The sequence below is a fragment of the Mesoplodon densirostris genome, chromosome 18, assembly GCF_025265405.1.
Source record: "Mesoplodon densirostris isolate mMesDen1 chromosome 18, mMesDen1 primary haplotype, whole genome shotgun sequence".
In the NCBI taxonomy this organism is placed as follows: domain Eukaryota; kingdom Metazoa; phylum Chordata; class Mammalia; order Artiodactyla; family Ziphiidae; genus Mesoplodon; species Mesoplodon densirostris.
Genome location: NC_082678.1, coordinates 58,652,923 through 58,678,968, shown reverse-complemented (window position 1 = coordinate 58,678,968; position 26,046 = coordinate 58,652,923). Strand labels below are relative to the sequence as shown.

The window sequence follows — 26,046 nt, the reverse complement described above, 5'->3', positions numbered from 1 at the left end:
CTTCTGCCCTCTTTATTTATTGTTTGTGATAAGAACACTTAATATAAGACATACCCTCTTAGCAAACTTTTAAGTATACAATACAATGTATTGTATATGTTAACTATAGGCATTGTACTTTATATGTACATTTTTCTGTATCTTGTCTTTTCACTTAATATATTTTGGAGATCTTTCCATATCAAGACCTAGAAAGCTTCTCAGTTTTAAAAAAATAGTTGTCTAGAATTCCATTGCATGGATGTACAGTGATTTATTTAACCAGCCTCTGATAGTAGATATTGAGGTTGTTTTACAATCTTTTGCTATTACATTGCTGTAACGAATAACTTTGAACATATGCCCTTTCATATGTCTTGGAGTATATCTATAGCAACATTTTTAGAAGTGGGATTCTTGGGTCAAAGCATAGATCTACATGTAATTTTGATAGGTATTTTTAAAAAATTTACACAGTAGATGGGTGAGTGGAAGACTAATCTATACTCTGACCAGCAATGTATGAGAATATGAAAGTTGTTTTTTTTCTAACCTGATGGGTGAAAAGTATCCCAGTGTACTTTTCATTTACATTTTTCTTTTTTTAAAAAAAATGTATTTATTTATTTAGCTGCACCAGGTCTTAGTTGTCACACGTGGGATTTTTGCTGTGCCACATGGGATCTTTGCTGCGGCATGCGAAATCTTTAGTTGCAGCATGCGGGCTCTAGTTCCCTGACCAGGGATCGAACCTGGGCCCCTGCATTGGGAGTGCAGAGTCTTAACTGCTGGACCACCAGGGAAGTCCCTCATTTACATTTCTCTTAATGTGAGATTAAGCATTTTTAAGGGCCATATATATGTCCTTTTCTGTCAACTCTCTGTTGACATTTCTGTCCTTTTTTTGTTCTTGTTTTTATGGTTCTTTTCCTTATTGATTTTTAGATGTTCTTTGTAAATTGGCCCTTTGCTTGTGATAAGAGTTGCAAACATTTTCCCCTCCATTTTGCTATATGCTTGTGTCTTTCCTTGTGGTATTTTTACCATGTAGAAGTTTGTCATTTCTATTTCACAGCATAATTTGTTGAAAGAGTTGTCTATAGTTGCTGATTCTATTTTCTCACTTCCCATTCTTTCCTTATCCATCCCAGTAGTGTTGCTGTCTGCATAATTCTACTGAAACTGTTCTTATCAAGATCTCCAATGATCCAGAGATTGCTAAGTGCAAAGGTTATTTTTCTGTTATTTTACTTAGCCTCTCAGCATTGGTGGATACTGTTGACTACCACCTCTATGAAAAGTGTTTTTGTCTTATCTTCTGTGGAATAATAGAAAATATGTATTCAATATATTGGTCTCTGTCCCCAGTTCCTGGCACAGAAGTCCTAAAACCTTTATAATTTCCTAAGTGATAAGAGCACTAAGAGCATTTTCTGTTCTACTATTTCATTTTTGGCCCCAGTTCCTGACAGAGCTCCTAAATCCCCTAGGATTTCCTGGGTGACAGGTCTGTCTTTTGTTCTAATGAGGTGATGGATTTGTGGGCTCCTGGATGGGTCTGGTCACTAGAAAGACCAAGACATGTTTAAAAGCTTGGAACTTTCAGCCCACCTCCCCTCTGGGAAGAGGAGAAGGGCTGGATATTGAGTTAATGTTCCATCATGTCTTTGTAATGAAGTCTTCATAAAAATACCAAAAGTACAGGATTCAGAGAGCTTCTGCATTGGTGAACACACCTATGTACTTGGAGTGGGGTGCACTTCACCTCCACAAGGACAGAAGCTTCTGTGCTTGGGACCCTTCCAGACCTCACCCTATGTATCTCTTCATCTGACTGTTGTTAATCCTTTATTATATAATAAACTGGTAAATGTTTTCCTGATTTCTGTGAGCTGTTCTAATAAATGCTCAAACATGAGGAGGGGGTCTGATTTATAGCTGCTTGGTCCGAAGCACAGATGACAACCTGGACTTTTACAACTGGCATCTGAGGTTGGGGGTGGGAGGGACAGTCTTATGAGACTGAGTGCTTAACCAGTAGGGTCTGTGCCAACTCCAATTAGTGTCAAAATTGAATTGAATTATAGGACACCCATCTGATGTCTCAGAGCATTGCCTGTGTGGGAAAAAACCCCACATACATGCAGAGACCAGAGGTGTTAGAAGTGAAGTAGTGAGTAGAGCAGACACACAGGAATGTGTTTTCCTAGACAGCTTCCATGACATCTTCTGGTTTTCCTCCTCCTCACAGTTCGTTCTTTCTCAGTTGCTTTTGATAGTTCTTACTTTGTTTGATGTCTAAATGTTGAAGTACCTCAGGGCTTGGTCTTGGGACCTCATTTCTTTTCTAGTTCTGCACTCTCCTTAATTTACATAACCCTAAAGCAGTGCAAATGAGGCCTGAATCTGAGTCTGTCCCACCCTCTCCCTAGAATGCCGTTTTCATATACCCAACTATACTTTCTATCTCTGTTTGGATATAAAATTTCAACTTTCCAAAACACTCCTTTCCTTCCCCTATGTACTCCCCCCCACCGCCCGTGTCTTCCTTGTCTAAGCAAATAGTACCAACCAGTTCCTCAAATCAAAAATCTAAGTATTATCCTTGATTACTGCCTCACCTCATCCAATTCATCAGTAAGTTTTATAAATGCCACCTACACAATATATCCCAAATCCTTCAATCTCATACCTGTCATCCCAGAATCATCCCTCAACTAGAACAGCTGTAACAGCCTCCTAATAGGTCTCTCCTTTCATTTTTGACTTTCTCCTATAATCCATTCTGGCTTATAAACTGGAATCATCTTTTAAACACTTAAAATAGATTCTCTCTCTCTTATTTAAAATTTTCTGTTTAAAATCTTCCCATTGCACTCTGAAGAGAATCCAGACTTTTTATCCTGGCCCAACATGATCTGATTATCACTCTAACATTGCTCATACTATTATTCCTTTCTGCCCATTGTGGTCCAACTACATTGGCTTTCTTTTGGGTCTTTAAATAAGCAAAATTTGTTAAATCACCTGAGGATCTTTGCACCAGGTATTCTTCTACTTGGAGTACTCTTTTTTTCCCTGATCCTCCCATGACTGGATACTTTTTGTATTCAGTTAGAATATATGTCACCTCAAGAAGAGCTTTCTTGACATTCAAATTAAAGTAGCAGTTAGATTACATTAATCCAGTTTATTTTCATTATATCACTGTCACTACCTGATATTGTCTTGTTCATGGAATTGTTTCTGAGTTTATTTCTGTCTCTCTTAGTAGAGTCTAATTTCCATGAGAATAAGGACCTTGCCTATTTTATTTACTGCTGTGTTTCCACTATCCAGTATAGTGTCTGGCATAATATAGGCATTTAAGCACTCACTGAATGTACAAATGTCTCTGTGTGTGTGTGTGTGTGTGTGTGTGTGTGTGTAAATGAATATATTTATATATTTTCTAGCAATTCTCTTTTTTGTGTTAATATTTAACACTATAATCTTTATTAGGCTTTATTTATTTATTTATTTATTTATTTAATTTTTGGCTGTGTTGGGTCTTCGTTGCTGTGCATGGGCTTTCTCTAGTTGAGGCGAGCATGGACTACTCTTGGTTGCAGTGTGTGGGCTTCTCACTGAGGTGGCTTGTCTTGTTGCGGAGCACGGGCTCTAGGCACACGGGCCTCAGTAATTGTGGCATGCCGGCTCAGTAGTTGTGGCTCATGGGCTCTAGAGCACAGGCTCAGTAGTTGTGGCATGCAGGCTTAGTTGCCCCGCAGCATGTGGGACCTTCCCGGACCAGGGCTCGAACCCATGTCCCCTGCATTGGCAGGCGGATTCTTAACCACTGTGCCACCAGGGAAATCCCTATTAGGCTTATTTGTATTTCCTTTTATGTGCATTTGGAATAAGCTCCTAAGACCTGACTGTCAGTTGGAGAGACAAACAAGTAAAGCAGTGTGAATCCACAAAACACAAATGGGGAGCCACATGCATCTTTCTCTTTTTTGAGTAAAAGCTTACTTTTTTAGCTGTATATTTATTTTGCAATGTGAAACATGCATCCTATTTAAAATGTGTCTTGGCCTTCCCTGGTGGCGCAGTGGTTGAGAGTCCGCCTGCCAATGCAGGGGACGCGGGTTCGTGCCCTGGTCCGGGAAGATCCCACATGCCACGGAGCGGCTGGGCCCGTGAGCCACAACAGTGAGAGGCCCGCATACTGCAAAAAAATAAATAAATAATAAAATAAAATGTGTCTTAATTAATCCACATATATGTGCTCAGAGCTTCAAGGAATACAGATCAATGTATTACATTTCTCTTTGCTCTGTTGAAGTAGTGCACATAAGGATGATACTGGTTGATGGAATTGTTTTATTTTATTACAGTTGGTTAGAAGCAAACTCTGAACACCTTGTGGAAAGGGATTATGAATCATCCTGTAAAGTATGGAGTGGAAGTGAAATGGTCTTAAATTTACACAAAATGGGCATAACCACTGCTACTTTTCCCATTTTGCAGGTAAGTTTTTTTTTCTACCTGTGAAATTTATTTAGTGAATTAGAAATGACTTAATAGTGAATGGTTAATCCAGAGTAAAAAAAAAAAAAAGTAGCAAGTTAATCGTTTCAAAATTTTATTATGTAAGTTTGATAATCTTTAAGTGATGGCATAAATTATGGATGAAAAAGTAGCATTATTAGTTTGAAGGATATACGGCTTAATTAATACAGAATTAATTGCTTTATTTAAAGCTAAAAGAAGTCAGTATTTTTAGGTTATAAATATTTTGTCAATTATAAAAGTTAAAAATTTGGAAAATAAAAAGATAAGAAATTCATGTTTTATTCTCCTTAACTTAGAGGTTATAAACCTGGGTATATAGAGATTATGGGTGGGCTGTGGGATACTGTGAGCCTTATGAAATTACATTCAAAATTTTATGAGTATTTACTTTTGTATGTTTTTCTGGATAGAACCTTCATGACTTACATTATTCTCAAGAGTGTTTGTTTGGGGTTGTTTTTTTGTGTTTTTTGCGTGTGAGAATGTTTTTACTTTCTCTTTTTGTTCTTATTTATTTATATTAATTGACTTTACTTTTAAAGTGGTTGTTATAGGTTTATAGAAAAAGTGAGCAAAAAGGACAGAATTCTCATATACCACCACCCCCAACCACACACATATTCACAGATACTATAGATTCTCTTATTATTAACATCTTGCAGTAGTAGTACGTTTATTACAATTGAACCAATATTGGTTACATTATTTTTAACTAAAGTCCGTAGTTTATGTTAGGGTACACTTTTTGTGTTGTACGTACAGTTCTTTGAGTTGTTATGAAAACATAAAGTCACGTATCTACCGTTAAAGAATCATACAGAATACTTTCATTGCCTTAAAAATCTTGTGTTGTACTTATTCATCCCTTCAACATGCTTTATTTCCTCTGCTGAACCTCTGGCAACCACTGATTTTTTTGTTTTTCTGACTCCATAGTGTTGCCTTTTCCAGAACGTTATATAGTTGTAATCATACAGTATGTGGTCTTTTTAGACTGGCTTCTTCCACTTAACAGTATACATTTAAGGTTCCTCCATGTCTTTTTGTGGTTTGATAACTCATTCCTTTTTATTTCTGAACTATGTTTATTGTATGTATGTACCACAGTTTGTTTATCCATTTACCTACTGAAAGACATATTGGTGGTTTCCAAGTTTCGGCAATTATGACTAAAGCTGCTATAAACATTTGTGTGCATGTGTTTGTATGGACATACTTCCTGCTCATTTGGATAAATACTTAGGAGCACAATCGCTGGATTGTATGGTAAGACTATGTTTAGCTTGCAATAAACTGCTAAACTATCTTCCAAAGTGATTGTACCATTTTACATTCCCACAGGCAGTGAATAAGAGTTCCTGTTGTTCCACATCCTTGCCAACATTTGGTGTTGTCATTGTTTTCAATGTTAGCCATTCTAATAGATATGTAGTAGTATCTCATTGTTGTCTTAATTTACATTTCCCTAATGACATGTGATGTGGAGCATCTTTTCACATGCTTATTTTCCATCTACATATTTTATTTGGTGAGGTATCTCTTCAGATATTTTGCCTACTTTTTAATTGAGTTGTTTGTTTTCTTATTGTTGAGTTTTAAGAGTTCTTTGGGTATTTTGTATACAAGACCTTCATCTGATACGTGTTTGCAAATATATTCTTCCAACCTGTGGCTTGTTTTTTCATCCTATTAATGGAGTCTTTCATAGAGCATAAGTTTTTTGTTTTAATAAAGTTCAAATTTTTTTCTTTGATGGATCCTGCTTTTGGTGTTGCAACTAAAAATTCATCACCAAACCCAAAGTCACCTAGGTTTTCTCCTATCTTTTCTTCTACAAGTTTTATAGTTTTGTATTTTACATTTAGGTCTGTGGTCCATTTTGAGTTAATTTTTGTGAAGGGTGTAAGTTCTGTGTCTAGATTCATTTCTTTGGATGTAGATGTTACTGTCACCATTGGTTGAAAAGACCATCCTTTCTCCATTGGATTATCTTTGCTCCTTTGACAAAAGATCAGTTGACTGTATTTGTGTTGGCCCATTTCTGGGCTCTCTATTCTTTTCCATTGATGTACTTGTCTGTTACTTCATCAGTTCCACACTGTCTTGATTACTGTAGCTTTATAGTAAGTCTTGAAGTCAGGTAGTGTCAGTCCTCTGACTTTGTTCTTCAGCATTGTGTTTGCTATTCTGAGTCTTTCATCTTTCCATATAAACTTAGAATTGAAACTGAGGCCCTGTGGAGCTCCTGGGCATGGAGGCCTTTCTGTCCCCCATTTCTTGTATATAGGGAACCGACTCCAGCCACCATGACCTTCCCTGGGTTCCAAAGGGCAGATTGGAACAGTTGCTAGGGAAGGGAGGGGATGCAGAGACAAGGGAGGAGAAGCCAAGAAACTACCGGAGGCAAGATTAAAGGAACCAGAGAAGCTAATCAAGATTAGGAGACCACCTGAGACGAGATCAAAGGAGTACAGGCCCTGCATACACCCTAATCTTGTCAGCAACCCCATCCTTGAACTATTGCTATAAAACCCCTCACCAAATCCTCCGGGGTGGGGGACACAGTTTTTCAGGGGCATGAGCCTGCTGTATCTCCCTTTGAGTGGCAAAGCAATAAAGCTGTCCTCTTCTACTTCACCTAAAACTCTTGTCTTCAAGATTCAGTTTGGCACGGTGCACAGAGACCAAGCTTTCCATTTGTCAGTATCCACCAAGTAACTTGGTGGGATTTTGATTGGGACTGCATTAAATCCGTAAATCAATCTGGGAAGAACTGACATCTGAACAATATTGAGTGTTCCTATCCATGAACATGGAGTATCTCTCCATTTATTTAGATCTTTGATTTCTTTTATCAGAGTTTTATAGTTTTCCTCATATAGTTTTAAAGAGGTTTTTGAACCAAAAAAGGTAAGAACATTATGGGCATATAAGTATTAAAAATATATTTTAGACTGTACTTATAATTTTTGCCCTGAATTTTTAAAGTGCAATGTATCATAAGTAGTTTTTCATATGACACTTTTTCATTTTTTTGCATAAACTTTTTGCATTCTAAAGACTTTTCCTATCAACAGTAAAATGGGTTAAATAAATTGTGGGATATTCATACAGTAGACTACTATACAGCAATTTACAAAATGAACCACTGCCACCACAACCATATGAATGAATCTTACAGACATAAAGTTGCATAAGAGAAACCAGCACAAAAGAGTACAAACTGTATGGCTTCATTTTTATGAAATTTAAGAACAGACAAACATAATTATGCTAATAGAAGTCAGAATACTGGTTACCAGTGCAGGGGTAAGGAGTAGTTTGGGCTGAGAAGGGACACAAGGGAACTTTCTGGGATTCGAGGGATGTTTTGAATCCTGATTTAAAATCACACACACAGGTGTGTGTGTGTGTGTGTGTATGTGCTTGTGTTTAGTGACCTATACACGTAAGATTAGTGCACTCTATAAAAAATGTACAAATAAAATATATGTCAAAGGAAAAAACTTGGAAAATACAGAGAAAGGTACAGAGGAAAAATAAAACTTGTTAACTTAAAAATGATTATTATTAACTTTTAGATTTGCGTCTACCTATGTCTTCTTCTATGCATATATTCGCTTAACATAAATTTTTGAGATGATACATATTTATTTTTACCTCTTCATTTAGTAATATGAGTACTTCTCTATTTTAATAAAAATTCTTTCGCATGATTTTTAGTTGCAGTGTAGCGTTTTTGTGAGTGCACATATTCTAAATTATTTGACTAATCTGGCATTTGAAATACAGGTTGTTGCCAGTTTTCCCAGAATAAGAAAAGGTTCTGATATGAACATCCTTGAAAATATATATTTGTATGTATCTCTGATTGTTTCCTTTATATATGGTAAATATTAATTCTTCGTTGCTTATTGTATTACATGTATATTCTTCTATCTATGGTTTGTTTATGGTTTTTTTAATAAGTTTTTTAATTTTAGTGCATTCAAATGTATCATTGTTTTTTTCTTTTATGAATTGTGGTATTTGAGTTTAAGCAAGCTTTTCTTACGTTCTGCAACATTTTCTTCTAAAAGTGTTAAAGTTTTTATTAATAAATGTTTTCAATCAGCCTGGGATTCATTTTTGTTTATGTTGTGAGATATGTAATCCATTTTATTTCCTGTATGGATTTTCTCAGCATCATTTACTAAATTATCCATCCATTTCACTCTGATTTGAAATGCCACATCTGCCACATATCTGATTTTCGTTTATGTATACGCTTATTTCTGGACTCTATTGTGTTCTTTGATTCTGTTTATTTAAGTTATCCTATTTATTAATTACTGTAGCATTAGAAAAATGCTGATGCATGGTAGGGCGTATCTCCTCACTTGATTTTCCTTTGGAATGATCCTGGCTGTTCTTCGCCTTACTCTGCCATCTGAATTTTAGACTTAGCTTATAAATTTCTATGAACAATTCTATTGGAATTTTGACTGGAATTGCATTGAATTTACGGATTAATTTAGAAAGAAATGACTTATGTACAATATGAAGTTTTTCCATTCATGAACAAGATAGAATTCTAATCATTTATTATCTCTTTCTATATATCTTTCAATAAAATTTTATAATCTTTGAAAGTCTTAGGTACTTTTGGTTAAATTTATTCCTGAGTAAGTTAAAGTTTGTTTCTTTTTCAAATGGTATAATTCAAAAATTGCATTTTCTAATTGTTATTGGTGTATAAGGATGATAGTTGATTCTTATAATCAACCACTTTGTTGGACTATCCTCTACGTTCATCTGTAGATGATTAAATCTTCTATGTAGACAGTCATCCTGGCTATGAATATGACTATTTTCTTTCTTTCCATTTCCTTCACATTTTATTCATTTCTTACTTAGCTAGCTTAAACTTTCAGTACATGGTTCATCACAGTAAAAAGACATCCTAATCTTGTTGCTTACTTTAAAAGGACTGTATTACTAGTATTACACCATTTAGCAATATGTCTGCTGTATTTAAAAAAAAATTTTTTTAACAGTTAGAGATATAGTTCACATGCCATGAAATTTACCCTTTTAGAGTATACAATTCAGTGGTTTTTCATGTAGTCATAGAGTTGTGCAACGACCACTGCTGTGTAATTTCAGAACATTTTTATCACCTCAGAAAGAAACCTTGTACCCATTAGCAATTAGTCACTCCCATTGCCTCCTGCCCCAGATCCTGGAAACCACGAATCCACTTTCTCTTTCTGTGGATCCACCCATTCTGGACATTTTACGTTAATGGAAGCACGATATGTGGTGTTTTGTGCCTGCCTTTTTTCACTTTGCATAATGTTCTCAAGGTTCATCTATGTTGTAGGTTCATCTATCAATACTTCATTCCTTTTTATTACCAAATAATATTACATTTTATGAATATACTGTATTTTATTTATCCATTATCAGTTGTTTCTACTCTTTGGCTGTTATAAACAATGCAGCTATGACCATTCATAGACAGATTTTTGTGTGGATACGTATTTTCAGTTCTCTTGGGTATATACTTAAGAATAGAATTGCTGGTCCATATGGTAACTCTATGTTTAACATTTTGGGGAACTGCCAAACTTTTCCAAAGGGGCTGTACCATTTTACAATTCCATCAATAATGTATGAGGATTCTAATTTCTTCCACATCCTCACCAACACTTGTTATTATCTCTTTTTTATTATAATCTTCCCAGGCGGAAGTGGTATCTTCATGTGATTTGATTTTCATTTCCCTAATGACTCCTAATGCCAAGCATTTTTTTCAACTGCTTATTGTCCATTTATATATCTTCTCTGGAGAAATCTATATTCAAATCCTTTGCCCATTTTGAAATTGTGTTGTGTTTTATTGACTGTAAGTTCTTTAGGTATTCTGGATATGAACAAGGTATTGAATATATGATTTGAAAATACTTTTTCTCGGGGCTTCCCTGGTGGCGCAGTGGTTGAGAGTCCGCCTGCCGATGCAGGGGACACGGGTTCGTGCCCCGGTCCGGGAGGATCCCACGAGCCGTGGAGCGGCTGAGCCCGTGGGCCATGGCCGCTGGGCCTGCGCGTCCGGAGCCTGTGCTCCGCAACAGGAGAGGCCACAACAGTGAGAGGCCCACATAACGCAAAAAAAAAAAAAAAAGAAAGAAAAAAAAAGAAAAGAAAAGAAAATACTTTTTCTCATTCCATAGATGCTGTAAGATTTTTAGTTATTTTTAAAATTAGGTTAAGGAAATTTCCTTTGATCTTAAGGAATTCATCAGTGTGATTATTAAATTTTTTACAAGTTAATTTTACCACAGTAATGTATGAACATAATTTAAAGGTCAGTTACTACTATCAAGAAAAGCATTCATTTGCGCCACTCCTCTGTCCCAATTTTCATTCTCGGTGGCTCTTTTAACTCTTATAGTGGCTTCCTCTGATGTTTAACCCCAATTTTCTAAATAACGTGGATTCTGCTACTTTCGAGTTTTCAATTTTTGATATTCTCTATTGACTTCCTATTAAGTGTGATGATGATTTAGCTCCTTTACACACACACACTTTTCTCTCTCTCTCTCTCACACACACACACACATGCTCTCATACTCACCCTCTCTTTTCCTCTCTGTCCCTCCCTTTCTCCTTTTCCTCCCTCCTTCTTTCCCTTTCTTCACTCTCCATTTTCTCAGCATAATTATATTACTATTCAGTGTGCATATCATTATGTATATATATTATCATAGTTTATGATAGTCATCTCATGTAACTTACTTGATTAAAGTTTTAATACAACTCTAGGTTTCTGTGAAGTAATAATTACCTGTCTGTGTCTATGTGTGTGTTTCCCCATTTGCTTAGTTTTCTATTTGTCTATAAACCCAGCTGTCATTATTTAGGTAACCTAGCCAGAAGTAGCCTTGGAGTTGTCTCATGGTTCAATATGTAGAATGTCATTCAGTCCTTTTGTTTTTACTACAATACCTTACCTTCAGGAGTTCAGAAGTTCTGTAGTTTTATAGAGTAAATTGCCAGTTGTCTGCCAGTGTTGGAGAGGAATAGTAGCCTTCTTGTAAGGTGTTTCTCAGGGAACTTGATTTTTTAAAAAGAACAATTTAATACTTGTTTTTCATTAATATCATTAATAATTTGTAGTGCCTAATGTTTTTCCAAGTTCATGTTGTCTTTTTTGTTCTTTGTTTCTTTTTGGAAAATATATTTGTATCCTTTAAAGTTTTGTTCAGTAGAGACTAATTTTACTTTTTTAAATGTCTGTTATTTCACAATATATCTGAATATTGAAATTTATCTGTCTTATTTATCTTAACTATTTTCCCATTTTATTTTCATTGAACACACATTTTATTGTCAAACATCAGAGTTGTCACCAGTATCTTTTATTGCTTCAATATTCAGGGTTTTTGTCTTTCACAATCTGGGAAAACATACTTTTCTGTTTTATTATTTTGTCTTAATGTCCACACTTCTATCTGTATTTAAGCTTACGAGCCATGTAAAAACTAATGAGCCAGTTAGCATACATTTTGTATCTAGCATGTATTCTTTCTTTGAGTTGTTCTTTTACTTTTGCTTGTCACATAGTCATATTATTCTCAGCATCAGAGTACTCCCTGGAAATAATTCAGGCATTTAAGTGGCGTATCAAATCTTTTAAGCTTTTTAAAAACTATTTGGTACATTTTTATTTAGTTCATTGCTTTTGAAAGGCACTGAATAAAACCCTAATTGCCTGAAGAAGTAATGAACCTCCTAAATGAGTAACTTCTTATTTAAGTAAGTCTTTGAAGAGAATTTGAGAATATATGGGAACTCAAAATATATTGTTGGCATTTGTGTATTAATGTTTGACTAAAATTTCAATGTATATTTCATTTGGGTTTTATTACAGTTTTAAGAATTTTGTTTTCCCCCTCTTTCCCTGCCCCCTCCCCGTACACTTAATATGGTAATTCCTTATAGGGACATTTTTCTGCTATCCTTCAAAAAGAAGAAAAAGTCTCATCAGTTCATGGTAAAGAGGAGGCAAGAGAAGTACCTGTTATTAGTGCTTCAACTCAAATAATGCTCAAAGGACTTTTTATGGTGCTTGACTATCTTTTTAGGCAAAATAGCAGGTAAGTGAAGATAATCTGGTCTGTATTCTTCCTCTTAAAAATATTAGCCTTATTGGGTGCTAGCATGTGTTTAATACCTACTAATTTTATATGAGTACATGGGATAGTGATAAACAAGTGGTATAAATATTGCTCTTACTTACTGACCCAGACTCAGTCAATTGATGTTAGTTTTTATTAATGAAAATGAGTATTGAAACCAGTAAATATATACAATTAATTAATTCAGCATTAAAGTCCTCTAAGACTAAACTTAAGTTTTCTTTTAAGTATAATCTATATGTTTCTTCCAGTGTCAGAAAGTCTCTCTTATTGTGTAAATCCTCTATTTAATGAAATGTGGGAAATGAAAAGCAGTCAACTCCCCACACACTACTCCTTAAGTTATAGTACTACCTGGTTCCAGTATTTTTCTATGGTAAAATATACACAATATAAAATTTACCATTTTTAAGTGTACATTTTAATAGCATTAAGTATGTTCATATTGTTGTACAACTACCACCACTGTCAATTTCTAGAACTTTTTCATCATCCCAAACAGGAACTCTATACCCATGAAACAGTATCTTCCATTTCCCTCTCACCACAGCCTTTGGTAACTTCTATCCTACTTTCATCTCTATGGATTTGCCCTTTCTAGGTGTCTCATATAAGTGGAATCATACAATCTAATGTTTTCAAGGTTAATCCATGTTGTAACATATGTCATTCCTTTTTATGGCTGAATAATATTCCATGTGTATATATACCACATTTTGTTTACCCATTCTTACATTGATAGACATTTGTATTGTTTCTAGCTTTTGCGTATTGTGAATCATGCTGCAGTGAACATTGATGTACTAGTATCTGTTTGAGTGCCTGCTTTCAGTTCTTCTGGGTACATACCTAGCAGTAGAATTGCAGGATTATATGGTAATTCTATATTTAACTTTTTGAGGAGCCAGTGTGCTATTTGTCATAGCAGCTGCACATTCTAGATTCACATAGTTATGCACAAGAGTTCCCAATTTCTCTACATCCTTGCCAGTACTTGTTATTTTTTGTTTTTTGGATCATAGCCATCCTAATGGGTATAAAGTGGTATCTCCTTATGGTTTTGATTTACACTTCCCTAATGACTAGAGATGTTGAGCATCTTTTCATGTGCTTATTGTCCATTTCTATATCTTCATTGGAGAAGTGTCTACTCAAGTCCTTTGTCCATTTTTTTTTTTTTTTTTGCGGTACGCGGGCCTCTCACTGTTGTGGCCTCTCCCGTTGCGGAGCACAGGCTCCGGAAGCGCAGGCTCAGCGGCCATGGCTCACGGGCCCAGCCACTCCACGGCATGTGAGATCTTCCCAGACTGGGGCACGAACCCGTGTCCCCTGCATCGGCAGGTGGACTCTCAACCACTGCGCCACCAGGGAAGCCCCTTTGTCCATTTTTAAATGGGGTTTTTGTTGTTGAGTTGTAGGAGTTATTCTGCATATTAATCCTTTATCAGATATTTGCTTTACAAATACTATCTCCCATTCTGTGGGTTCTCTTTTCACTCTCTTGATAGTATTCGTTGATGCACAAGTTTTGAAATTTTAATGCAGTCCAATTTATCGATTTTTTTTTCTTTTATTGCTTGTGCTTTTGGGATCCATTGAACATAGTCAAATATGATGTCATGAAGATTTTCCCCAATGTTTTCTTCTAAGAGTTTTATAGTTTTTGGCTCCCAGTATTTTTATAAAATTCCCTCCACATAGTGCAGGGTTCCCGACTTGAACTTTGAATTCTGATTTCTCTAAGGGTAAAATTAACAGGCAGTATTACCGTGAGGACATGGTAGAGAATACCAAATTTTATTCTGTTTAAGCTTAGGTGTTTATAGCCTCTTATTGAGAGAAATTATAAGCTGGATGGGATCACGGAGATCATCTGGTTTAGTACTTTCATTAAAAATAGATGAAGACTGAGATCCGCATTTCAAAGGAACTTAAAATTAGTTTCCTAAAATTTCAGTAAAAATTGTCTTTCTATTTTCTCATGCAATAAAAATGTTTAACCCACTTTTTAGTTTCTTTAACAATAATACTGTTAACTATTTTATAACTAATGATGTAACATAGAATGCAAAGAGCTCTGAACTAGGAGTTAGGAGGCTTGCATTTTAATTCTGGCTCTGCCATGATTTATGTAAGGTTTGAACATAGGGATGGGAAGTGATAAAGGGTGATATTTAAGTGATATCTAACCTCTGTAAGGGGGGACTGACTCTAAGGTTTAATGCCTTATTTCTATCAGGATTACTGAATTTTAGTGGTGTGGGTTGTTGGTGGGGGACAATGTTATCTAAAATTTTCCCATCTGATTACCATTTTATTTTTATTTAGATTTGCAGATGATTATAAAGTTGCTATTCAACAGACTTACTCTTGGATAAATCAGACTGATGCTTCAGATAAAAATGGGTTCTTGGTTCTACCAAAAAATAAGAAACGTTTACGACAGAAAACAGCAGTTCATGTGCTGAATTTTTGGTGCTTAAATCCAGCTGTGGTAAGCTTATCGTGCTGTAAATGAGAATTCTGTCTTCTTGCTCAATACCAACAATTAAATAAATGTGCTTGACTGTTTTAAAGATGATTTTATCTATCTAATGTTGTTTCCTTTTAGGCCTTTTCAGATATTAATGGCAAGGTTTGGACGATTGTTTTGACATCTGGGACATTATCACCAATGAAATCCTTTTCATCAGAACTTGGTGTTACATTTACTATCCAACTGGAGGCTAATCATGTCATTAATAACTCACAGGTTAGGTTTTTTTTGTTGTTGTTATTGTTTTTTGAAGGCTCTTAGTCTTTTTACCTCAGTATAATTTATAAACAAATTAAAAGGTAACTGAAGTACTGGCCAACATTTCAGTTTTAGAATAAAGGAAAATTTGTCAGCTACTTGGTAGTGTCAACAAAAGGAAATACAAATAAATAGCATTCCTTCAACCCAGTGAGTAAAAATATACACTTTCAAGGCAAAGACCATATTGCAATTTCCTTATTTAAATAAGTTTTAAGTTTTTTAATGAAAATGAAAAAGAAAACAAAAATTCAACTTTTTTTTTTTACTGTAGTTCCTAATTGTTTAATTATTTGTGTTTTTCTTTTCCATTAGACTATGGTATATCCTTATTCTAATTTTTACATCCTCATCTTTCCACTGCACCTAGATTAATACCTGGTATTAGTTAGCCAAGTGTTCAGCACATTTCAATATCTGAAATGAATTAAAAGTATTCTTATGAGTCCTATGACTTAAGATTTTAATTTTATTATTTACTTATTTATTTATTCGTTTGTTTGTTTGTTTTTATTTTTGGCTGTGTTGGGTCGTCGTTGCTGTCTTTGGGCTTCTCCGTTGCGGTGCACAGGCTTCTCATTGTCATGGCTTCTCTTGTTGTGGAGCACGGGCTCTAGGCGCGCAGGCTTCAGTAGTTGTGGCTTGTGGGCTCTAGAGCACAGGCTCAGTAGTTGTGGCGCACGGGCTTAGTTGCTCTGCGGCATGTGGGATCTTCCCGGGCCAGGGCTCGAACCTGTGTCCCTTGCATTGGCAGGCAGATTCTTAACCACTGCGCCACCAGGGAAGCCCAGATTTTAATTTTTTATAACAATACCATGTAAATGTTACTTTAATTTTCCTAAGAATGTTTGAATTTTCATTTGTCAGTCTGCCTTCTTTTTCTTTTTAGGAAGTAATTTAAAGTGGTTAGCTACATGCTTAATACCACCTGTGGGCCTAATACAATTCCAGTTCTTTATAAAGAGCTATAGTTTTCAACCAAGAAGTATTTTTGGAAATTACTGGCATTTAGTAGGTGAGAGCCTTGAATGCTAAACTCCTATATAACCAAGGATTGTGCTTTCCAAAATCCAGAATGCTCCTGTATAGAAACATTGCTGTAAGCAGTAGCAAAGGAAAAATATTTGTTGCACATTTTCAAGATATTTTCCTTAGAGGTTCAAATAAATATGGAAAGTTATTAGTAAATTCAACATATATTTTTTCAAAAGAATGTTATTATAGGTTCTGTGTTCTCAATCTAGTGCACAAAAGCCCATTTAACCTGTAATGTCGCTAAATAATAATTAACAATAATAATAATAGTGCTAGTTCAGCTGGATTCTGTTATATTTCCCCCAACTTTTGAAGAGTTTATTTTTTATTTTAATTGTGGTAAAAAACACATATCATAAAATTTACCATCTTAACCATTATTAAGTGTATAGTTCAGTTTTGTTAAGTATATTCACACTGTTGTATATAACCAATCTCTAGAGCTTTTTCATCTAGCAACACTGAAATTCTATTCTTAAACAATAATTCTCCATTCCCCCCTCCTCTCAGCCCCTGGTAACCACCATTCCACTTTTTGTTTTTATGAATTTGATTATTCTAAATACCTCATGTAAGTGGAATCACAAGGTTTTTGTGATTAGTTTATTTCGCTTAGCCTGGTGTCTTCAAGGTTCATCCTTGTAACATGAATCAGAATTTCCTTCCTTTTTAAGGCTGAGTAATATTCCAGTTGTGTGTGTGTGTGTGTGTGTGTGTGTATCACATTTTGTTTGTTCATTCATTCCTTGATCACCCCAAATTTTTTTTTTTGTTTGTTTTTTTTGTTTTTTGCGGTACGCGGGCCTCCCACCGCTGTGGCCTCTCCCGTTGCGGAGTGCAGGCTCCAGATGCGCAGGCCCAGCGGCCATGGCCCACGGGCCCAGCCGCTCCGCGGCATGTGGGATCCTCCCAGACCGGGGCACGAACCCACGTCCCCTGCATCGGCAGGCGGACTCCCAACCACTGCGCCACCAGGGAAGCCCCCAAATTTTTATTTAAAAAATTATAACTTGAAAAATGGAAAAAATAGTATTAATATAGTGAATATCTTTATACCCTTAACCTAGATTCATCAGTTTTTAACATTTTGCATCTGTATATATATGAGACAAAGGAAGAGAAGAGTAATATTGCAAAATGTTGATGATGACATTAATTTTGGTTATGGTATTAGAAAGTAATTTGTAGACATAGTGACACCTTGCCCTTAATTAGTTTAGCATGTTTCTCCTAAGAACAAGTACATAATCTTGCATAACCACAGTATCATGATCATATCCAAGCAATTTAATATTGATACAATAGAATCTATATTTTTCCAGATATTCCCAATGTGTCTTTTTTTTTATGATAAATGCATTTTATCATTTATTTAATGTTTAAGCTCTCACACTAGATTTTTACAAGCTGGTGAACACTGACAAATTATTTCTCCCACAGAACTATAACCACATGTTCCGGGACAGTATAAATATATGGTTGAGCTAACATTAATACTCATCACCATTTTATCTAATACATAATAAAACAAATTGTCAAGTATCCACATATTAAGTTACACAGCTCAAAAGACATAAAACATTAAATGTCTGCTCAATTCATTAGCAGAAACCCACTTTTTTTTTGGCAAGAGAGGTTGTGAATCACACTTCAAGCAAAAATAAGTTGGTAAACAACTTCAGATAAGTTTGAAAAAAAATTACAAGAATTTCAGAAATTTTATGATTAAGAATTGTTTTAGCTACAATAACAAAGTATTTCTACCTTTTAAAAACATATTTACTAAATTAAAGTACATATTCTACATGTTCTTCACAAGACAAAGGCAACATTTTACTAAAAATACTTAATAGCCCCCTCCCATTCTTTTTTCAGGCCCTCCTTGTAAGTTACACCCCAAAGTGCAAACATTAAAATTAACTGTAAGGCTTTTTTGTCTGGAGACGTTAAAGACATGTGCTTCTGTACAATGTAGATTTTCTATAACAGCACAAAATGAGTTTTATAGAAAGACATTAAATAATCACTGTAAGACTTGGTTAATTAAAAAAAGAGCAAATCTCATGTATGCTGGTATGAATGTGGAAGATGTAAACATATCGTGAGCAAATAACCTCATAGGCCCTACTTTCTACGTTGGAAATGCTGGAAGGAATAAACCACATAAGGTCCAGAGTTTTCATAGTTCCTGGGATTTTAGTTCTATATCATACTAAAAATATACAAGAATTGTGCTGGGAATTTTGGCACCTAGTCTTTCTAAATTTCTTATATATTGATAAGATTCTGGCATGGAAACAGATTTAAAGACATGACTCAGTACTGCATGATTTCAGGGGAGGTCATTTGGTACAAACGATAAGCACATTTTAAATGCTGAACAGAAAGAATCCTTTGCTAAGTGGCTAAGTAGGTTGATCATAACCCAAGCATAGAGGTTGCAATTCTGCCAGGCTTGTGGCTGGTAAAACTGCTTTTCGACACTCCTATGGAAGTTTCATCAGACTTTACCAAGCCAACGTGCTGGCTAACATGTACGACAGATTCCGTCTGTCTAGGTTCCACTTCCAAGCAGTGGCATCAGGCACCCCAGTTTTATTGAATGCAACAGTTGTTTCTATGACCATTGGAGTCTTTGAAGCGCAGCCACATTTGAGGACGATACTTCTCCAAATACAAAAGTTGCTTGCTGTTAAAAGCTCCATGCCGCTTTTGTCTTGTGAACTGTACTGCATCTTCATATTTCATTCCACCTTCAATTAATGCTAGGACGACAAGCAATGGACTTCTCCCAAGGCCTGCAACACAATGAAAGGCAATACAAAAACCAGGGTCTTAATGAAACTTAATTTTCACAAGACTTAACCAGTCATCAACCATCTGGTTAGATGGTGGTACACCATCATCAAAAGGCCAATCAAGAACATGGATGCCTTCTTTCTCCAGAAGGGTAGTGTCATAAGTTGCTTCACATACTCTTACTATTGTGGTAACCATACTTCTTAAGTTCCTCTATAAATTTGTTTAAGGTTGCATTAGTTGGATTGTGTGTAATGAGAAATCTCACGTTCTTGTAAGTGACTTCCACGTGAGCTGGGCGGTTCATTCGAGCCATGTTAATTTTGTTAAAAAACACTCAATAGGGTTATGAAAGAATTTTAAAAATTGAATACAGAAATGATGCAAATAAACTGAGTCTACTTCAATATACTGCACTTGAAATTCTCAGTGCTTTCGAGTATGAAGTTGGGAGTAATGGGAAATGAAATGGACCTCCTAACAAGAAGCAGCAATTCTTCAATCCAGTAATACTGAGGCAATAGAAAGGGAGTGCACTGAGGTTTACCCCATCAATGTCAGAACTTTTGTAAAAAATGCTCTGTGGATTTCAATTCAACACTTCTGTGTCCAGGTTATGGGGGCTTCTTGGTGGAGTAGTAATGAATTTCTACAGTTCACTTGTCTGCATAGAGGTTGTGCTATGCCTGGCAGTAGTCTCCACTGCCGTTCAGAAACTCCATAAATGTGTGACCAAGAACACCACAGAACTGCCTCTCTCTAGCCTGTTCTCTTGGCGTAGGTTTGGTTATCCCAAGAAACGTCCACTCTTGTAGCTTCACTCTCAGGGCACCGAATGCTCCCAGTGTGTCTTTTATACCTGTTTATTTTTCTTATTCTTGATTCAGGATCCAGTCAAGTATTATATATTGCATTTGGTTTTCAAGTCTCTTTAGTTTTTTTTTATTCTTTCTTATTTTATTTTATTTTTTTTTTTGCGGTACGCGGACCTCTCACTGTTGTGGCCTCTCCCGTTGCGGAGCACAGGCTCCGGATGCACAGACCCAGCGGCCATGGCTCATGGGCCCAGTCGCTCCGCGGCATGTGGGATCCTCCTGGACCGGGGCACGAACCCATGTCCCCTGCATCGGCAGGCGGACTCTCAACCACTGCGCCACCAGGGAAGCCCCATGACATTTTTAAAGAATTCAAGTCACTAGTTGTCCTTAGGAATATTTTATAATCTGGATTTTTCTGATTGTTTTCTCATAATAAGATTCAAGTTAGTGTTGGTAAGAATACTATATAAGTGATATCGTTGCTTCCCATTGTATCATATCAAGAAACACATACTATCAGTTTGTCTTATTACTAGTTGATCATTTGGTTTAAAATTGATTAAACTGGTATCCATCAGATGTCATCTTGCAAAATGTACCTCAATCTTGTATATCATTTCCAAATATAAGACTGTTACATTTTTCAACAATCTGAAGTGTTTATATTGTCTTTAGAATACTAATAAAATTTGTACTTTCTCTTAGTCAAATTAACTATACTAAGGCTAGACCTATGTGAATGTAGAGGAATTGCACATAACTGTAAAATTTGGTGGGTCTGATTTTCTGATTATAGATCTTTGAGCATCAGGAAATTTGTGAAACAGTAGTTCCTGTCATAATTGAATCTTAGAGACTTAACTATAGCAGATCGTACCAGCCCTCATCTCTTATTTTGGATTCATTTCTGATTTATTCATTTCATTTGTTCCTATCATCTAACAAAATGTTGTTACCTGCTTAATTTTGTAAAGCTATTGAGGAAATACATAAATATAACCTGTTTTTCTTTCATCCTAAGAGAATTCAGTGGTCTGCCTAAAGTAAAACTTTCATAAATTAAATCTATATATAATTAATTAAAAGTAATAGGAAAAAAACCCCAACAATTTAAAAGTAAATTTTCTCTAAACTCATTGCTTGATCTTTTTTTGACATACACGTAATTAAGGCTCCCAAATTAAATGCTAATTTGCCTGCCTCATTTAAGCATAACTCTAATACTGACATATTTATATTCTAGGTTTGGGTTGGCACCATTGGGTCAGGCCCCAAGGGTCGCAATCTCTGTGCTACCTTCCAGCACACGGAAACATTTGAGTTCCAGGATGAAGTGGGAGCAGTTGTGTTATCTGTGTGCCAGACTGTGAGCCAAGGAATTTTGTGTTTCCTGCCATCTTACAAGGTAAAGGAATATTTATTTTTTCTTTTGCCTTTAAAAGATCTTGTGGCGTAACCACCACAAGCAACAGGGGAATTACAGTTTCCTAAACTTCATATATTATTTTACTTGTTTACTAAGATGCTGCCTGATTGTTCTACCACTGTAAAACAGTGGTAGAAAGTCTAAAAGACTAAAGGTCTTCAAACAGTGTTAGTTATATAAGAGAGCTATTTTTGTATATGTGATCTTTATCCTTAGGGGCAGGTTGATATTTTCATGGTTAAAGGAAAAAGCATTATTTTCACTTTGATAAATTACACTTTTTGAATGTTTCAGTAATCTGAATAAGACTTTCTTTGTTGCCCATCTTTTTTTTTTTTTTTGGAGTATAATTGCTTTACAGTGTTGTGTTAGTTTCTGCTGTACAATGAAGAGAACCAGCTACTTGTATACATATATCCCCTCCCTCTTTGACCTCCCTCCCACCCACTTCCCCCCATCCCACCCATCTAGGTCATCACAGAGCATGGAGTTGAGCTCCTTGTGCTATACCGGAGGTTCTCACTAGCTATCTATTAGGTTGGCCCAACCCAGTATTTTACACCTGGTAGTGTATTTATGTCAAACCTAGTCTCCCAATTCATCCCACCCTCGCTTTCCCTCCCTGTGTCCACATGTCCATTCTCTACATTTATGTCTCTATGCCTGCCCTCGAACTAGGTTCATCTGTACCATTTTCCTAGATTCCACATACATGCATTAATATATGATATTTGTTTTTCTCTTTCTGACTTACTTCACTCTGTATGACAAACTCTAGGTCCATACACATCTGGGTCTCAAATGACCCAGTTTCGTTCCTTTTTATGGCTGAGTAATATTCCATTATATATATGTACCACATCTTCTTTATCCATTCATTTGTCAATGGAAATTTAAGTTGTTTCCTTGTCTTGGCTATTGTAAATAGTGTTGCAGTGAACATTGGGGCACAAGTGACTTTTTGAATTATGGTTTTCTCTGGGTGTATGCCCAGTTGTGGGATTGCTGGGTCATATGGTAGTTCTATTTTTAGTTTTTAAAGGAACCTCCATACTGTTCTCCATAGTAGCTGTATCAATTACATTCCCACCAACAGTGCAAGAGGGTTCCCTTTTCTCCACACCATCTCCAGCATTTACTGTTGGTAGATTTTTTTTTTTTTTTTGTAGATTTTTTGATGATGGCCATTCTGACCTGTGCGAGGTGATACCTCACTGTAGTTTTGATTTGCGTTTCTCTACCAATTAGTGATGCTGAGCATCTTTTCATGTGCCTCTTGGCCATCTGTATGTCTTCTTCGGAGAAATGTCTATTTAGGTCGTCCTTCCATTTTTTGATTGGGTTGTTTGTTTTTTGATATTGAGCTGCATGAGCTATTTGTATATTTTGGAGATAATCCTTTGTCCGTTGCTTCATTTGCAAATATTTTCTCCCATTCTGAGGGTTGTCTTTTCGTCTTGTTTATGGTTTCCTTTGCTGTGAAAAAGCTTTTAAGTTTAATTAGGTCCCATTTGCTTACTTTTGTTTTTATTTTCATTACTCTAGGAGGTGGATTTAAAAAGATCTTGCTATGATTTATGTCATAGAGTGTTCTTCCTATGTTTCCCCTAAGAGTTTTGTAGTGACCAGTCTTACATTTAGGTCTTTAATCCATTTTGAGTTTATTTTTGTGTATGGTGTTAGGCAGTGTTCTAATTTCATTCTTTTACCTGAAGCTGTCCTGTTTTCCCAGCACCACTTATTGAAGAGGCTGTCTTTTCTGCATTGTATGTCCTTGCCTCCTTTGTCATAGATTAGGTTACCATAGGTGTGTGCTTTTATCTCTGGGCTTTCTATCCTGTACCATTGATCTATGTTTCTGTTTCTGTGCCAATATCATACTGTATTGATTACTATAGCTTTGTAGTATAGTCTGAAGACAGGGAGCCTGATTCCTCCATCTCCATTTTTCTTTCTCAAGCTTGCTTTGGCTATTCGGGATCTCTTGTGTTTCCATACAAATTGTAAAATTTTTTGTTCTAATTCTGTGAAAAATGCTTTGGGTAGTATAGTCATTTGCACAGTATTGATTCTTCCAATCCAAGAACATGGTATACCTCTCCATCTGTTGGTGTCATCTTTGATTTCTTTCATCAGTGTTTTATAGTTTTCTGAGTATAGGTCTTTTGCCTCCTTAGGTAGGTTCATTCCTAGGTATTTTATTCTTTTTGTTGCAATCGTAAATAGGATTGTTTCCTTAATTTCTCTTTCTGATCTTTCGTTGTTGGTCTATAGGAATGCAAAAGATTTCTGTGCATTAACTTGGAATCCCTCAACTTTACTAAATTCATTGATTAGCTCTAGTTGTTTTCTGGTGGCATCTTTAGGGTTTTCTATGTATAGTATCATATCATCTGCAAACAGTGACAGTTTTACTTCTTTTCCAATCTGGATTCCTTTTATTTCCTTTTCTTCTCTGATTGCCATGGCTAGGACTTCAAAAACTATGTTGAATAATAGTGGTGAGAGTGGACATCTTTGTCTTTTTCCTGATCTTAGAGGAAATGCTTTCAGTTTTTCACCATTGAGAATGATGTTTACTGAGTTTGTTGTATATGGCCTTTATTATGTTGAGGTAGGTTCCCTCTGTGCCCACTTTCTGGAGAGTTTTTATCATAAATGGGTGTTGAATTTTCTCAAAAGCTTTTTCTGCATCTATTGAGATGAGCATATGGTTTTTATTCTTTAATTTGTTAATATGGTGTATCACATCGATTGATATGCATATATTGAAAATCCTTACATCCCTGGGATAAATCCCACTTGATCATGGTGTATGATCCTTTTAATGTGTTGTTGGATTCTGTTTGCTAGTATTTTGTTGAGGATTTTTGCGTCTATGTTCATCAGTGATATTGGTCTGTAATTTCCTTTTTTTGTGATATTTTTGTCTGGTTTTGGTATCAGGGTGATGGTGGCCTCGAAGAACAAGTTTGAGAGTGTTCCTCCCTCTGCAGTTTTTTGGAAGAGTTTGAGAAGGATAGGTGTTAGGTCTTCTCTAAATGTTTGATAGAATTCGCCTGTGAAGCCATCTGGTCCTGGACTTTTGTTTGTTGGAAGATTTTTAATTACAGTTTCAATTTCATTACTTGTGATTTGTCTGTTTATATTTTCTAATTCTTCCTGGTACAGTCTTGGAAAGTTGTACCTTTCCAAGAATTTGTCCATTTCTTCCAGGTTGTCCATTTTATTGTCATATAGTTGCTTGTAGTAGTCTCTTACAGTACTTGGTATTTCTGCAATGTCAGTTGTAATTTCTCTTTTCTCATATCTAATTGTATTGATTTGCGTCCTCTCCCTTTTTCTCTTGATGAGTCTTGCTAAAGGTTTATCAATTTCGTTTCTTTTCTCAAAGAGCCGACTTTTAGTTTTATGGACCTTTGCTACTGTTTTCTTTGTTTCTATTTCATTTATTTCTGCTCTGATCTTTATGATTTATTTCCTTCTACTAACTTTGGGGTTTTTTTGTTCTTCTTTCTCGAGTTGCTTTAGGTGTAAGGTTAGATTGTTTATTTGAGATTTTTCTTGTCTTGAGGTGAGATTGAATTGCTATAAACTTCCCGCTTAGAACTGCTTTTGCTGCATCCCATAGGTTTTGAGTTGTCATGTTTTCGTTGTCATTTGTTTCCAGGTATTTTTTGTAATTCCTCTTTGATTTCTTCAGTGATCTCTTGGTTATTTAGCAGCACTCTGTTTAGTCTCCATGTATTTATGGGTTTTTTTTTTTTCCTGTGGTTGATTTCTAATCTCATAGCGTCGTGGTCAGAAAAGATGCTTGATACAATTTCAGTTTTCTTAAATTTTCCAAGGCTTGATCTGTGACCCAAGGTGTGATCTATCCTAGAGAATGTTCCGTGTGCACTTGAGAAGAAAGTGTATTCTGCCACTTTCAGGTGGAATGTCCTATCAATATCAATTAAATCTATCTGGTCTGTTGTGTCATTTAAAGCTTGTGTTTCCTTATTTATTTTCTGTCTGGATGATCTGTCCACTGGTGTAAGTGGGTTGTTAAAGTCCCCTACTATTGTGTTACTGTCAATTTCTCCTTTTATGGCTGTTAGCATTTGCCTTATGTATTGAGGTGCTCCTATGTTGGGTGCATAAATATTTGTAATTGTTATACCTTCTTCTTGGTTTGATCCCTTAATCATTATGTAGTGCCCTTCCTTATCTTCTGTAAGTCTTTATTTTAAAGTCTATTTTATCTAATATGAGTATTGCTACTCCTGCTTTCTTTTAACTTACAGTTGCATGGAATATCTTTTTCCATCCCCTCAGGTTCAGTCTGTATGTATCCCTAGGTCTGAAGTGGGTCTCTTGTAAGACAGCATATATATGTCTTCTTTCTGTATCCATTCAGCCAGTTTGTGTCTTTTGGTTGGACACAAGGGTATTTATCAATATGTATGTTCCTGTTAC

General features: G+C 35.8%; 1 protein-coding gene and 1 pseudogene across 6 annotated transcripts in view; one reads left to right on the top strand and one right to left on the bottom strand.

The window, feature by feature from the left end:
- BRIP1 (BRCA1 interacting helicase 1) overlaps window positions 1-26,046 on the top strand; it is a 189,131-nt gene that overhangs the window by 75,095 nt on the left and 87,990 nt on the right. For all 6 annotated transcript variants that reach the window (XR_009530419.1, XM_060082288.1, XM_060082285.1 and 3 more), the window contains 5 exons: window positions 4,359-4,491; window positions 12,520-12,674; window positions 15,045-15,210; window positions 15,328-15,468; window positions 21,406-21,567. Coding sequence is in view for 5 of the 6 variants with exons in the window: in XM_060082288.1 (XP_059938271.1) it covers window positions 4,359-4,491; window positions 12,520-12,674; window positions 15,045-15,210; window positions 15,328-15,468; window positions 21,406-21,567 (757 nt within the window). In the remaining variant the exon portion in view is untranslated. The remainder of the gene's footprint in view (window positions 1-4,358; window positions 4,492-12,519; window positions 12,675-15,044; window positions 15,211-15,327; window positions 15,469-21,405; window positions 21,568-26,046) is intronic.
- LOC132478617 (protein tyrosine phosphatase type IVA 1-like) lies at window positions 19,141-19,660 on the bottom strand (annotated as a pseudogene).